Genomic DNA, 16,232 nt, shown 5'->3' on the forward strand with positions numbered 1-16,232 from the left:
AAGTGACAGTACAGATATGTACAACAGTGTCCAGGATAGACATAAAAACACAATAATTATGGTTTTATGTAACAGTGCTAAACATAAAAATGTGAATTAATAAATTATTTCCTGTCAACATACTTTCTCTGTAGATCAGCAGGATTTCTGCCCTACTCTAATGTGTATACATCGTACACCTTTACACAGTAAAAGTTGTATTCATAATGTGTATTACTGCTATGCAGATACTAAGTTGGAAATCTTAAACAAAACCCACACCTCTACGACAGCACTTGATTGAGTATGTAATGTGAACAGTCAAGGTAATAAACAGTTAGATTTTTCACAACCTGTGTACTCTTTTTTTTGTTCACATGTCTGTTTTATTGACAAAAATGGTACAGTGCGATACATTTTTGAATAGTTCTTGGAGAGTGTACGCGTATTCTTCAATAAAATGTACGTGGTTCCATTTAAACAATTTAACCTCTACCCAGTATCTCATACATCTGTGGGGATACGTGAAACACATACTCTCAGAAAGAACTATCCAGCGATGTTAAAAAGTGTTGGTTGAAACAATTTTTCATTTAATGCACAAGATAAAAGTTAACTTGGGTGAGCAAGATAACTGAGATATCTTGTGTAGGCAGCTGCATATTGTTTCTGTAGTAAGATTTTTTAGGGGTGATGAAGTGGAAAGTCAATGTCTTATGAGGAACTATGGTGTTGAAGTGACTAGTTTGGAGGTTATAAAAGCAGATGTATTGTGTTTCAATTCTCTCATTAGAATATGAGACTTGTGAAATGTTCATATTATGTAATAAATTGATTTACTATGATGGAAATAATTGTTAATGTTGTAGGGTATGCAAACTCGACAAATATGTAGTTATGCCTCAGGATGAATTGGGATAGGAAACTCTGCTAATGTGTTGCATATGTTGTGATGTTTACACTAATAGGACCAGTCCTAGTTCAAACAGTGAGAAGACTGCAGTCCATGTTAATAAGTTGAAGTGTACAGTTAATTAGCCCTGATGTGCCAGCACCTGGTTTTGAAATCGGTAAACATGTCTTGTGTTCTGAGAAGCAAAAGCAAATTTTTTGGAAACTGACAGATTGTATCAGGCCAAGAGCCTATGTAGCAGCAATCACATACACACCACACTGTTCCACGTTACAGGAAAGAGGGAAGGAGATACTGCAGTATAACTATTAAGGAGGACTATGTATTGCATCAAACCAGTCACTCAGGACTGAAGACCACAACAACACGTATTGTAAAGATTCCTGGCAAATTGTGAGAAGTGATACTTGCTCACACGTATGAGGAAAGTTCTGAAGTACCGTTAACAGACTTGTAGTGAACTTCTGGTTGCACATAGTTAATGGTTGGTTAATAGACAAGTATTTTCTTAGCAGTTGAAGTGCAATGGCGTGCACTGTATTTTTGAGACACATTCTTTCAACATTATTGGAAGGGATCCCATTTTATCTTCGTGAATGTATGTATTTCTGACATGGAGCTCCAGCCTGCATTGTGCATCTTGCTTGTGAATACTTGCATCAGGTGTTCATGGAAAGGTCTTGGTCCATGGCCAGCTCATATCCTTGACCTAATCCTGAACAACAGTGGGATGCTTGACAGTACTTTGTGTAATGAAGTAACACATAGAAACTTGGCAATACCACTTTATATGGCAGTTGTGAAACACCACTTTGCACAACAGTTCTGAATGTAGCATCTTATCAAGCCTTGCAGATAAATAAAATTATCACAACAATGCGTGTAATTAGAGTTTCATCTTCGTCAGCAGGCTAGTGGTAAATTTCAGAATTTCTCACTTGTTCCAATAACTTTCAGCCAGGTCATTACAGGACCAGTGTTCCCTATTTCAGATTAACAAATTTGTCCTGCATTATCCCAACTTTTTTTTTCCCCCCCATATTGAGAACATCCTTCCATTTTATACTAAGATTATGGGAGATGAACTTAGAGGAGTCACTGCCTGCATTGTATTTTTAGTTCCTCTCTGAAGTGTACTAAGAGTTTGTTTACTCCATGAATGATTATTACTCTTTTTTTCTTATTCTGTTGATGGTTCATGATATTGTGTTGATAACAAAATAAAGTTCACTTGGTGTAAGTATCTTATCATGTAGTCTAGTTAATTTCGTAGCAAATACATAGCAATGCTACAAAGTGATGACCCCACAAAAATGTGAAAATACGCAACCAGGCATGCAAAGTCATAAAATATTGTTTCCACAAGAGATGAGTCAGATTCAGGCCAAGAGGCAGCTTGTAGATCTACAGGATGATTTACAGAGGAAGACAGAACAACTCCAACAAGCAGTAGAGGAACAGGAAAATTCATTGGTGAGCTCACATACAGCAACAAACGGCAATTACAGTAGTGAGAAAACCACAGGTGAAGGCACAGACACCGCAGTACTTGCCAGAAAAACCAGAACTTTGGTTTGCAGTGCTCAAACTAGCATTTGCACAAAACAAGATAACTGATGAGTGCATGAAGTTTGCAGTGACTGTTAATGGACTAGATGCTAGGGCAGCCACTATAGGTGCAGACGTAATACCAGAATTGCCACAAGATCAGCGATATGAGAGTCTAAGAAGCCATTAATCAGCAGAGTATGCAAACCACTTGACCATTGAATGCAGCAGGTGCTGAATAATGAGCAAAACTGAATATTGGCGGCACTTGAGAGGCATTGTGGAAGAGACAAAATTGCCAGATGCGATGCTGTGGCATATCTGGATGGTGCAACTACTGGGGTCATTAAGTCAGCAGAGTTAACGTACAAAAAAGATTATGTCTACACAGTGATCACAGTAGCGGGCAAAGCTTATGCAACACTGGATTATACATGTGCAGCAAGTGTAACAATGGTTACCGAGCAATTCGTTATACAGAAGACAGCAGCTATCCTAAAAGGGTAACAATCGGACTTCAGTAAGCGGATACACTGTCTTAAAGAACAGAAAAGACACACTGCAAAATCAGGTGGCAAGGCTGTTAGGAAAGAAGGGAACCATGCCCAAGCAGAACACGGGAGACAACAGTGGACCAAAACAAAATGACCCAGTAGGCTGGTGCCATCGACATTTTGGCGGGAGAACTCAGAGATGTAAGTTATCATACACATACCCAAATGGTATCAGTGGCGGGCAGAAGGTGCGGCGGACCAGGGAGGAGAATATAGCGAAGGATTCAATGCAGTGAGTAAAGTAACAAGCTTACCAATGCTGTCTCGGCAGTTACACATAAGACATGAAGTCAGATTGCCACTACCTCATAGACTGGGTCATAAATCGTGAAGTGAAGAGAGACCTTCGTAAGAGATGTATGTGGTGATTTGTATAGAGGTGGATGTGCCCATATTTGGAGTAACTTCCATAGTCAGAAGAGGATTCGGATCAGTCTCGGCAGTGCTTGTATCAGGAAGGATGGAGAAGTGCTCACAGGTTTCCTAGGCTGAAAGCAATAAACGGAATGCACAAAGTGTAACATGGCCAGTAGATGTTCTGTTGGCAAGTCACAAATGGGGAGAGTGGCAGTGATGGGGGCTGCAGAGTGGCACCGTAGGGGAAATGCCGAGCTGTTGAATTGAAGTGCCGTTCTCAGCCGAAGACTATGCTCACTTTCTTTGTAAATATTAAGTGGAATCTCTCCATGCTCACACATGCATGGTGGCTATTCAAAAAGATGTGTCGCATCTACTTTGGTTAGTAACTAAAATTAATTCCACTGAAAATGCAGCAGAATTGGCGATTTATTTTTGCCTGGCTTGTTAACCATTTGTACCTTTCAGAGAAGCATCAAGAATGGCGAAATTTGAGGAAACCCTACACATTTCTCTTGTTGCCGTGTTACAATTAGCTTATTTTGCCAAAACAGAGCAGAGTTTACAGTGTCACCTCACTAACATGCTGTGCAGAGGAAATTTTGAGAGGATGCTGAAATGATTAAGTTTATTAAGTGAGAAACTGAGGAAAATAAGGCCAATCTCTTATGGAAAAGCACATCATTGGTACAAAAATAAATGTGATGTCTTCGTGTATGATGTTCCAAAACCCATAGCATTTTCCATTTTACTAGTTATCGATGGCCCTTAAAAGTTATTCTTTCGTTGAAAAAGTCTGTATTCAGTGGAATAACATGGAAGATAGAGAAGTTTTGCATAATAACGATGTGGCAAAATACTCTCCTCCTTGCGTGGTATTATTTCCCAAAATCTGATTTCAGTATTTCAAACCATTTATGAAATAAGAGGAATGTTGCGAATATTTCATTCTGGATTTATCACTGGCACATGTGATCACAAATGGGTGTGTTAAATCAGACCAATTTTCTTGAGATTGGCGACAGATAGACTTCTACCCAAGTTGAAAGAAAAATTCAACATGTTAATAAGTTTCATAAACAGCAACATATTTTGTAATACACACCAAATGCAAAATAATAGCCACCCTAATTTTTCATTGCAAACGTTTTTGAATTTCGCACAGTGTCTTACTTGCATGAAAGTATCACAATAATTATGACCATTAACGAGGTGACAGGCATATAATTGTGAAGCTGACACACAAAGCTATAAGTAAAAATGAATTTTTTTTTTTCGAGTAGCTTTTGTAAAGTCCTTAGAGAAAAATTGTAGGGTGTGCCCCTTGACCAAAAGGGGCCAAACACTGTCGGCTTTCCCTTCTGTATGTATGAACGAACTTGCATAGTGCTCAGGACGAAAATTGGTCTCTGCACATCAATCACAGCATCATGAGTAGGCTGTTAAGTCTACACACACAGTTTGGTGGTGTGGAAGTATAGTAGTCTTACCATGGCACACATACAACAGGAGTCACACAACATAGCGCATTATGTTAGGACCACACCAGGGCTATCAGTCTCGTGGTGGCCTAGAAAGTTAGTGCCAGACAGTTCTGTGGTGCAAAAATAGTTTGATAACATGTGGTGAATGGGCACGATATGAAGGTTTGATAGCCCGTGTGCATCACTGCTATATCTTGTCATAAAGGAAGATGATACATGAAGGCTCCGCGGTGATTACCACACGTTAAATGTCTATACAATCCCACACTGCTACCCGGTACCAAATATCAACGACTTTAATGGTGTGTTGGTGGGAGCAGCCATTTCCAGCAAGACTGACTAAAAAAAAGACGTACAATCAGATAACGGTAGCGGAAGATGACATACCATACATTTGGATTGTTAAAGTATTTAAGACTGCCTTTTGGGCTGAAAATGCCACACAAAGTACTGTGAGGATAGGAATGTTGTTTTTGAGTACCTTGACAGCATTCTGAAGTTTCCAAAGTCAGTGGCATTGCACAAAGAACTTCTCAAGACTGTTTTTGACTGCATGAAAAAATGTTACAGTAGTAAACAAGGCGAAGTGTACATTCAGGCAGCAGCATGTGATGTTTTTGGGCAATGCATTATCAGCAGCCAAAATCAACCCATTGAAGGGCAAAATAGCCACAATCAGAGATGTGACTGGCCTGACAATTTTCACTAGCTCATGAGATCTCTAGGGACTGTCATTGACACCAGGAAAGCAGAGATAAAAGTGCCCTTGACTGCAGCACTAGTGGGTAAGAATGTGACAGGCTGATGGCCCCTGCAATGGATCCCGGAAATATAGAGGGCTTTCGACCAACTAAAGGCCAGTGTAAAAAAAGGGGTTGTATTAGCACACCCTCTGCTCCAAGCACTGTTAGCAGCAGTAGTAGTCAACACCAACCGACAGGCAGTGGGTGCAGCCCTCCACCAGTACGAAGACAATTACTGGCAGCTGTTAGCTTTCTTTTTCACACAAGCTCATGGTGTCGCTAGTGTAGTTGAGCCCTTATGATAGAGCTGCTGGTGATTTATAAGGCAGTGGAACATTACTGCCCACGTGTAGAAGCTAAGGCAGTCACAATTTACACTGATCACAAGCCTGCCTCTAACCTTTGCTTTCAAGAAGTGTAAGAACAATTGGTCCCTGAGAAAATTCTGCCAATTAGAATTTATTGCCCAATTCATTAGATATACATGACATGTTAAGGTGGCTGCAAATGTCATAGATGACTCCTTCTGAAGTGGCAAAGCCATCTTCCTATACAGTAGGTTATGAGCAGTTTGCTGCTGCACAAGCTAGGGATCCTCAGCTAACAGAGTACCTGTGGAATAGCTGTACAGGGCTACAATTTAAACAGGTACAACAAGAAGGGGCAAAGATTATCTGGTGTGATGTCACGAGGTAAACATAGACCATTTGTACCTAAGCAGTTAAGAAAAGCAATCTTTGATGGTATTCATAACCTAGCCTGTCAGCGTGCAAACACTAGCATGAAGCTCCTGGCTGAAAGATTTGTGTGGCCAAGTATGAGAAAGGATTGCTGCAGGTGGCCAAGGTGTGTATAGTGTGAAAGAGGTAAAAGACAGGGAGGAATGTCCACAAACCCATACATAAGGTTTGCACACACACGTATTTAGACATAAAGGGGCCACCGACACCTTCGGAAGGATATCATTACTTGCTAACTGCCATTTACAGATATATACAATGGGCTGAGGTTGTAACAATATTGGCGGAGATATTGGCAGAGACAATAGAAATAGTTCTCCTGGAGGCATGGGTAGCAAGTTTTGGCTGCTCAACGCATGTGACCACAGACAGGGGGGACAGCTTGAGTCTACACTGTTCCCGGAACTGCTCAGTGTGTGTGGGTTTTGGCACCATCACACAACTAACTAGCACCCAGGTAGTAATGGGGTGGTTGAATATTGACAGAGAACTTTGTGTCATTGGTGAGCCACAAGGAGAATTGGTCCCCCACATTGTCATTAGTGTTGCTAGGTCTACAGACCACATGCAAACCAAATAATAGGGGCTTCAGTGGGGGAGATACATACGAAGAAACTGTGTGCCTCCCAGCAGAACTTTTTGCAACACAATGCGGAACTGACAACTGTGAATCTACCATATGTACTGCAGCAAGTAAATCAGGGGCCTTGCTGCTGTGTTAACACCGGTTCCCGTCAGATCACCAAAATTAAGTGCTGTTAGATTTGGCTAGAACTTGGATGGGTCACTGTCTGGGTCTGTTGAGTGCTGTTGGCAAGTGGAATGCACTCAGCCTTTGTGAGGCAAATTGAGGAGCTACTGACTGAGAAGTAGTGACACTGGTCATTAAAACTGACAAAGGCTGGGAGAGCAATGTGCTCACCACATGTCCCTCCATATCCGCGTCCTGTGATGCCAGCAGTGGCCAGTCCGTACAGTTGGGCCTTTAAGGCCTGTTTAGGTGGTATTTATTTGTCTGTACTGCAGCAAGTAAAGGGATACAAAGCCAAACTAAGCCCCTCACTTGGCTTGCAACATGGGGAACACAATCTGTTTGTGCATAGAGAGCTGAGCAATTGTTCCCATGTGATACTGTGGACTGATGCAGTACATCCACCACTGCAACACTCTCACTCCAGGCCGTACAGAGTTTTGGAAAGAGATCACACAATGCCTATATATATATTGCAACAGCAAACAGTCTCACTAGAAAGGGTAAAGTCCACAGATGTGCTGGTAGCGTATGATAAAATAAGGTATGAGCAGCAGAGCGAAATCGTGTCCACTATGCCAGAACAGACTGAAGAGGATAAGGCACATGAAGGAAACACACTGCCATAAATACATCCAGCAACCCCGATGGAGAGTCCAGAAATGCCTGAAACTTGCACCAGAGCAGGCCAGTGCATACACTATAAGTACCTGTATGTTCCTGGAACTCCGCTCAGCTATGGGGGTGCTGTTGGTAGTCATAACCGGCAGAATAAATTGCACACAGTGTATTTTTGTGTCATCTCTGAAGCAGACTAAGTGACAGTTTTAGTCCTCGAATGATTATTTCTTTATTAACTAAATATCATTAACTGTTGAAAGACTCAATTACAAAAAGTAATAAAGTGTTTTTTGTGCAGCATCTTGACATTCTGTGGTCTAGCTAATTTCATACTGAATACAAAGGAGTGCTACAAACGTAATCTAGGCATAGCATTATGGGAAAAAATGTACAAAATGTTGTGTAAACCCATCCTCACTCAGAAGGTTGCATTGAACATGTCAAGAAAGTCTCTATGAAGTAAATAGAATTGTCAAAATATTTTGTTTCATTAAGAAGTAGTGTTATCTATTTGACCTTTCACAATAATGGATAAATTGTCAGATGATTATGACTGTATACTTTAATTTCTCTTTCACCTTGGTTTGGCTGAAGAACAGATAAGGTAGCTTAATTTTCTATTTAATGTTATAATTATATAATGTGCTCTTCTTGTACTGTGAATTGTTGACAGTAAACCACAAAAGGGAAGCCAAGCTCCATAGAGCTCTGTCACAAGAAGTCTGGAGATGGCCACAACATATTTTCATTAATACATGTTCCTGAGTAATCAATATTTTCTTGCTCTGCTTCAAAATATTGCACAGTAAGACATTAATGAATGAAGGAAACTAGGTGAAATCTTGTTGACATTGCATCACCTAATCTGGCAAGTCACAGCTGTCAGTAAACATAGCTATATTGGTTGATCTGCTACATGCAAATTTGAATTAAAGTTACTATTAGTGTATGCAACCAAACATTTTGTATACTACAGGGTGATTCAAAAGAATACCACAACTTTAGGAATTTAAAACTCTGCAACGACAAAAGGCAGAGCTAAGCACTATCTGTCGGCGAATTAAGGGAGCTATAAAGTTTCATTTAGTTGTACATTTGTTCGCTTGAGGCGCTGTTGACTAGGCGTCAGCGTCAGTTGATGCTAAGATGGCGACCACTCAACAGAAAGCTTTTTGTGTTATTGAGTACGGCAGAAGTGAATCGACGACAGTTGTTCAGCGTGCATTTCGAACGAAGTATGGTGTTAAACCTCCTGATAGGTGGTGTATTAAACATTGGTATAAACAGTTTACAGAGAATGGGTGTTTGTGCAAAGGGAAAAGTTCTGGACGGCCGAGAACGAGTGATGAAAATGTAGCACGCATCCAGCAAGCATTTGTTCGCAGCCCAGGAAAATCGATTTGCAGGGCTAGCAGAGAGCTGCAAATTCCACAATCAACTGTATGGAGAGTCCTACGAAAAAGGTTAGTTATGAAACCTTATCATCTGAAATTGGTTCAAGCACTATCTGCAGCTGATAAGATTAAAAGAATCGATTTCTGTGATTTTATCCTTGCTCAAATGGAAACAGATGAATCTTTCGTTTCAAAGATTGTGTTTAGTGATGAAGCAACTTTCCACACTAATGGGAAAGTCAACCGTCACAATGTCTGTATATGGGGCACAGAGAATCCGCGGGAAACAACTCAGTATGAACGTGACTCGCCTAAGGTGAACGTTTTCTGTGCCATTTCAGCCAATAAAGTTTTTGGTCCCTTTTTTTTTCAAAGGTGCTACTGTAACTGGACTACAGTATCTGGAGATGTTAGAGAATTGGCTGTTCCCTCAGCTCGAACAAGAAGCACAACAATTCGTATTTCAGCAGGATGGAGCGCCACCACATTGGCACTTATCTGTCCATAACTACCTGAACGTCAACTACCCGAGGCAATGGATCGGCCGCAAGGCAGCCCCTGACAGAGCACTTCATCACTGGCCTCCAAGAAGCCCTGATCTTACCCCCTGCGATTTTTTCTTATGGGGGTATGTTAAGGTGGTGGTGGTGGTGGTGGTGGTGGTGGTGGTTAGTGTTTAACGTCCCGTCGACAACGAGGTCATTAGAGACGGAGCGCAAGCTCGGGTTAGGGAAGGATTGGGAAGGAAATTGACCGTGCCCTTTCAAAGGAACCATCCCGGCATTTGCCTGAAATGATTTAGGGAAATCACGGAAAACCTAAATTAGGATGGCTGGAGATGGGATTGAACCGTCGTCCTCCCGAATGCGAGTCCAGTGTGCTAACCACTGCGCCACCTCGTTCGGTTATGTTAAGGATATGGTGTTTCGGCCACCTCTCCCAGCCACCATTGATGATTTGAAACGAGAAATAACAGCAGCTAACCAAACTGTTACGCCTGATATGCTACAGAGAGTGTGGAACGAGTTGGAGTATCGGGTTGATATTGCTCGAGTGTCTGGAGGGGGCCATATTGAACATCTCTGAACTTGTTTTTGAGTGAAAAAAAGAAAACCTTTTTAAATACTCTTTGTAATGATGTATAACAGAAGGTTATATTATGTTTCTTTCATTAAATACACATTTTTAAAGTTGTGGTATTCTTTTTGAATCACCCTGTAAAATTGGTTTATTGAATCTATCACTTGTGCTGCACTTAATTTGCTGTATGACACTGGAAGGATCACGTACCTCGAACTGTAATGTGGTTTGCGGAGTATAAATGTGAATATGTGGTGGAGCCTTTATCTATATATGTAGTTTGCAGGGCACTCTGTGGTGTGTGGTAGTGTGTACATGGTGTAACAGAATAATATCCTTTCAGTTCCATTTGCAGATGAGGCATGGGAAGAAAGATAAGTCTCTAACTTTCACCGTGTGATTGTGACAGTTAATGCGAGATGTAAGTTGGAGTGATAAATGTGTTTTCTTGACTTGGGTTAGTAAGCCTATCTGCAAAGCAAGTATGCTGATTAAACAGTCCTTTGACAACCCCCTGCCTTTCAATAAGTACGGCGTTGCAATGATCCCCTGACAGACAGACAGACAGACAGTATTAAAGAACTGATTGAACAAAGCTTTTGTGAGTGACTGCCTTTTAGGTGAATTACTAGTCTTTAAGGCTATTTTACAATAAAACTCACACTGTTTCTAAATGGTGAGATTTGCACACTCGGAATGTTTTGTATTTGCATACTTGGACTGTTTTGTATTGTTCCAAATAGCTAGAACCTGAAAGCAACCTGTAAGTAACAATACCTCCACTTAAGCAGCTGCCACTCTGTCCACATCAAACAGTCCTTTCCAGCTTCTCTGTAGCAAACCTGTCTTTTTCAGTACCAAATCTCTTGGTGCCTACACCACCAGCTTCTCCAAGACTTTCCTCTTCCACAAATTCCCCGTAGAGAGAAATATTGCAACAATATAGAAGCAATATTGCAAACAAAATCCTTCAGATGGTCTCCTCCTCTCCCCCTCCAACATAGACAGCTGTGAGTAACCTCAGAACGCTAAAACATTTTCTGCAAGGCTGTAGTTGTTAACATTAACTGTCCTGTCACATTTCCTTGGGATGAATTAGGTGCAAATATCACTTCTGACAGTGTTCCACTTTGTCATTATCAATTGGTCTCTCTTGGAGGGGGAGGGGGGCAGTGCTCGGAGGGAGGTATGACAATATATAAACTTTGATTGTAGTACCATGGGAAAAACTTTCTTCAAAGACTTACAGGGTTTAACACTAACTTGGAAAGAAGCCATGTGCATGTTTCCTTTTTTGTCAGCTTGTAAGAGGAAATTATATTGTATGTGGGAAATAATTAGTTTAAGATGTTTGCATTGACAACTTAGTCCTGTCCTATTGATATGCCCTCACTGAGTCTTAAAATTAATTTGCATTGTTTATTAAGTAACAAAATCTGAGTGAAAAGAAACACATGACAATAGTGTAAGGTTATACAATATTTATTATTTTACAATTCTCTTTTTGCCTATTATGCCATCATGGCTCTGAAATTTTTGTAGGATAAAAGATTGTAAAGTAGTGCATCTACGGAGTATGTCAGTTGGTTTCCAAAGAGACAATTTTTAAAGTTTGATTTATGGTTAAAACGAGAGGAATTATTTTAGTACAATGTGATTTCAAACTAGTTAGCTTAGATAAAATATGTTGCACATTAACTAGTGGACTACACAACAAATTCCAACAAATTTTATGAGAAGAAAAATACGTTGAACAGTATTTAATAAACTCCTTTGATATGTTCCAAACAGTTAGACTGAACAATATAATCTAATGTTTAACAGATCCAATATGATAAACAAGTAAAATATTAAAAGTGAGACTAAAGAGATAAGTGAAAGTGTGTAGTTTACCTGTTTAGTCTCACTTACAATGCTTTACATGTTTGTAATATTGGTCTCTTTGAGGACAAGATCATATTATTTGGTCAACCTCTTGAATCATGTAACAAACGTGTACTATATAGTGTTCAACTTATTTTTCTTCTCAGAACAGTTGTAATTTGTGATGTCATTGATTTTTAATGTGTCACAATTTTTATCTAAGCTAAATAGTTTTAAATTGTATTTTTATGTAAATAATTTTAAATAATCTGTAGATGTGATAATTTAAAATCTTTGATCCTACACAATTTTTGCAGCCACATAGATGTATCTTTTTGTAACTGACGACAGCCTAATAGCCAAAAATCAGTTTGTAAAATAATAAATATTGTAGAATATTACATCCATATAATGTGTTTTCCATTAAAATGTATAATATTCTGTCAAGAACCAATGGAACAGTCAGTTAATGTAATATAATATGTACTAGCACTTTTATATTATCATATTGGTGTACTTTGCAATTCAATTGTGCAAGGGATGTGAAGTTATGGGAATTTTTTAATTTCGCTGGCTTTATACACTAGACTTTCAATTTTTTTAAATCTTGTTGGTACATATGTTCCTGAAGTATGTTTTCATTTTCAGCTGTTTTGAATATTTAGTTTTTTTTTTTTTTTTTTTTTGTTGACAGTTGAAAAGGTTATACATAGTTTCTAATGGTTGGTTAATTTTACTCTTGAAAAAGATGAATCAATGAAGTTGCATTAAAGTTTTCTTGAAAAAGGGAATAACATGTGGCACAGTATTTGAAATGTTGACACTGTCTTTTCACAAATCTGCTATTAGTAGGACAAGAATTTACAAGTGGCATAAAACATTTCAAAGAGGGTCAAAAGGGCGTTGAAGATAATGATTGGCCTGGGTGTCCTAGCACATAAATTACTGATAACAGTGTGGTAGAAGTAAAGAGTGGTTCTGTAAAATTACCAAATCACCATCGGAGAGGTTGCTGATGGAGTCAGCATATCCTTTGGCTCATGCCAAGTAATTTTTATTTTTTATGATTTATGCATGGAATGTATAGGTGCAAAGTTTGTTCCAAAATTGTTGAATTTCAACCAAAAACAATGTTGCACAAACACTGCTAAGGAATTGCTGAATAAAGTTTACAACTATCCAGAACTTCTAGGGAAGTTATACTGGTATGACATCGAAACCGAGGCCCAATCGTCCAAATAGAAACTGCCTGAAGAGTCAACAAGAAAAACGTTTGACAAATTTGGTCACACGTGGGGGTTCTTCTCTCCCGTTTCTTCGATTACAATGAAATAGTGCATCGTGAGTTCCTGCATTATGGTCGTATGGTCAGTAAGGAATACTACATGGAAGTTACACAGTCTGCATGAAGCAGACAGAAGAAAACGATTAGAATAGTGGCAAAACCTGTCATGGAAATTCCATTGTGATAATGCTCCTGCTCACACCTCAATGTTTGTTCGTGATTTTTTGGCAAAAAAACAAAACTGTTACATTAGCTCAACCATCATATTTGCCGGACATGGTCCCTACAACTTCTTGCTATTCGAGAGTCTGAAGAGAACCGTGAAAGGACGTTGTTTTGCCACCGTTGAGATAAAAATGAAATTGCTGAATGAGCTGAATACCAGAACAAAAAGTGAATCCCAGGAGTGTTTCCAAGATTGGAAAAAGCACTGGCACAAGTATATTGTATCTGGGGGGGGGGGATTGCTTTGAAGGGGACAAAGGTGGTGGTGGTGGTGGTGGTGGTGGTGGTGAATAAATAAAGATTCTTTAAGAAAATAAAAATTCCTGTTGCTCTTTGATCACACCTCATATGCACATCTTTAACCTCCTCCTACATAATGATCTACTAAGTAGAATCTGTGTGAAACATTTGTGGTAAAGTAATACAGAATTGTTAATGTTGTTGAATTATTCTTTGTCATCTTTGAGTGAGGTCAATAGAAAGCACTTGTAATAACGCAAGCAATACTTTCTTTGCAGAAAAGAGGAGCCATCTATCTCCACCATTATCTGATGCTTCCCAATCACAAGCAACCTATCAGATTGAGGTTCAGACAAAGCGGCAGCCTATACCTTATGAGCCGACACCTGTAATTCCATCACGGACAGGTTTGTATTCTGATGTTTTGTGGAATTGTTTTATTGGAAGTTATAGTGGTGATTGTTGTTGCCATCGTTATAATTACACTTCAGGGGGAAAGTGGTATGCTTTTGTTCTTCTCAAACTAGCCTTCTTCTCGTTTTTAAACAGTATGTTGATTAGATTGCATTGGGCCAAAGTTAAATCGTTACACAAAGACCTACAATCAAATAAAAATGGATAAAAACCTCATGTAATTGCAGCAGATCTGTAGATCTACGTACGTACTCTGCAAGCCATCCTACAGTGTGTGGTGGAGGGTACAACATTTCTCTTCCTGTTCCACTCGCAAATAGAGGGAGAGAAAAATAACTGTCTATAAGTCTCTGTAGAAGCTGTAACTTCTCATCTTATCTTTGTGGTCATTAAATGAAATGTACATTGGCAGCAGAAGAATCGATCTGCTGTTGGTTTCAAATGCTGGTTCTCTAAGTTTCCGCAATAGTGCCTCATGAAAAGAGCATCATTTTCCCTCCAGGGATTCCAATTTGAGTTCATGAAGCATTTCCGTAATACTAGCATGCTAAATAAGGTGAGGGTGATGGTGCAATTAGTTCAGTCAGTTGTTCGATATTTAACTGTTGGTAGATGCTTCTTATTCACAATCTACAGCCTTCTTGGTTATCTCCATGGGATTATTATTGTTGATGTGGAATGGAATAGGTAGGAAATATCTGGAATAAGAACCATTAAGACAAATGAAAGCCGTTTGAATTAATAAACAGCAGTTTCATCACCAAAGCTGCCAATGTGATGAAAGGAAAAAAAAAATGCTTCAGGCTGTGAGCCACAACTCTTCATTTATTGAATTTAATATTCACAGCCTATAATTCATAACATTTTGCTGTATCAGTACATTCTGTGTTACAATTAATTTTCTTTTTCTTCTTTTTCAGGAAAATATTTCGTGTAAACTGTTTTATCATGTCACAAGATAGTTCAGCTTCATTCGGCATCATTAAGAAATTAGTGTGTTTAGATACAAACACAAGGACGCACACTGTAAAAAATCATGTTATACTGTTAATAGAATTGTGATTAAATTTGGCTGTATCAATCATTTGTAGTTAGTAATTGTTTAAATATTGTGGAGATGATATTTAATTTGTGTAATTTTAGTTATTGAACTGTAATGCACCAATGTATTCCAAGCTTAGTTTGTTTTTTCGCTTAAGCATTTATCGTATTACTCAGGTCTAGAAAGACTGCTTTTAAAAGCGGTGCTTAAAAATTATACTTTGGTGGCTACAAGCTTCATTGTGCATAAAGGAATTTGACCATGACTTAGTGTCTTGTCATGTATTTAATCAATAATATTCCTGTTATATAGGATGTGAAGTTATGCACAAATGGAAAATATCTTTTTGTACATGTTTAGTCTTCCAGAGTGAAACATTTATAACAGTTTTTTGAAATAAACAATTATGTTTATGTAAAATATTCAACTTCTTCACAGCTATACCACTTCAGGCGATATCACCATAGTGAAAACTGTCCATGTGAAGCTAAGAATAAGCTATTTTCCTGTGTTAAAAATATGGTTCAGATCATCATCATTTGCAGTGATTATGATTCAGATCACATTTAAAATCAATATTTTCATAAAATATCTCTTATTTTTATGTAATTAAAGCTTATAAATCATTAAATATCAAGGTTTAGTCAAGCGATAAAAAAATGCTCTGTTGCTGCCTGATGATCTGGTGACGTCACAGACTTGGAGTAAGATGAAGCTAATGTGTGTTACAGGAATGTTAGGTTTTTATGTACTTTTTCTGAAAATAGTTTAGCTATTTAGTGATGGAAAATGCATTTACAAGTTCAAAGTAACAATAGAAAGGAATAATGTCAGTTCTGATAGTGGAAACTACGAAAATTGATGCATTCATGCTCTACTCATTTAGAGCGGCGATATGTAAGAGGACAGACATTCTTCCCCTGCTGGCTGCAACACCATTAAACCCATTCCAAACTAACGAATTGTGGAACTTTTGAAAGTGGGTTGATATCTCATATC

General features: G+C 38.8%; 1 protein-coding gene across 1 annotated transcript in view; it reads left to right on the forward strand.

Moving 5' to 3' along the window:
* LOC126473436 (regulation of nuclear pre-mRNA domain-containing protein 1A-like) overlaps nucleotides 1–15,653 on the forward strand; it is a 37,491-nt gene extending 21,838 nt beyond the window's left edge. Inside the window, exons 3-4 of the mRNA XM_050100480.1 lie at nucleotides 14,056–14,184; nucleotides 15,112–15,653. Coding sequence (XP_049956437.1) covers nucleotides 14,056–14,184; nucleotides 15,112–15,128 — 146 coding nt within the window. The 3' untranslated portion in view covers nucleotides 15,129–15,653. The remainder of the gene's footprint in view (nucleotides 1–14,055; nucleotides 14,185–15,111) is intronic.
* The last annotated feature ends 579 nt before the right edge of the window (nucleotides 15,654–16,232 follow it).

This window comes from Schistocerca serialis, chromosome 4, assembly GCF_023864345.2.
Source record: "Schistocerca serialis cubense isolate TAMUIC-IGC-003099 chromosome 4, iqSchSeri2.2, whole genome shotgun sequence".
In the NCBI taxonomy this organism is placed as follows: Eukaryota; Metazoa; Arthropoda; class Insecta; order Orthoptera; family Acrididae; genus Schistocerca; species Schistocerca serialis.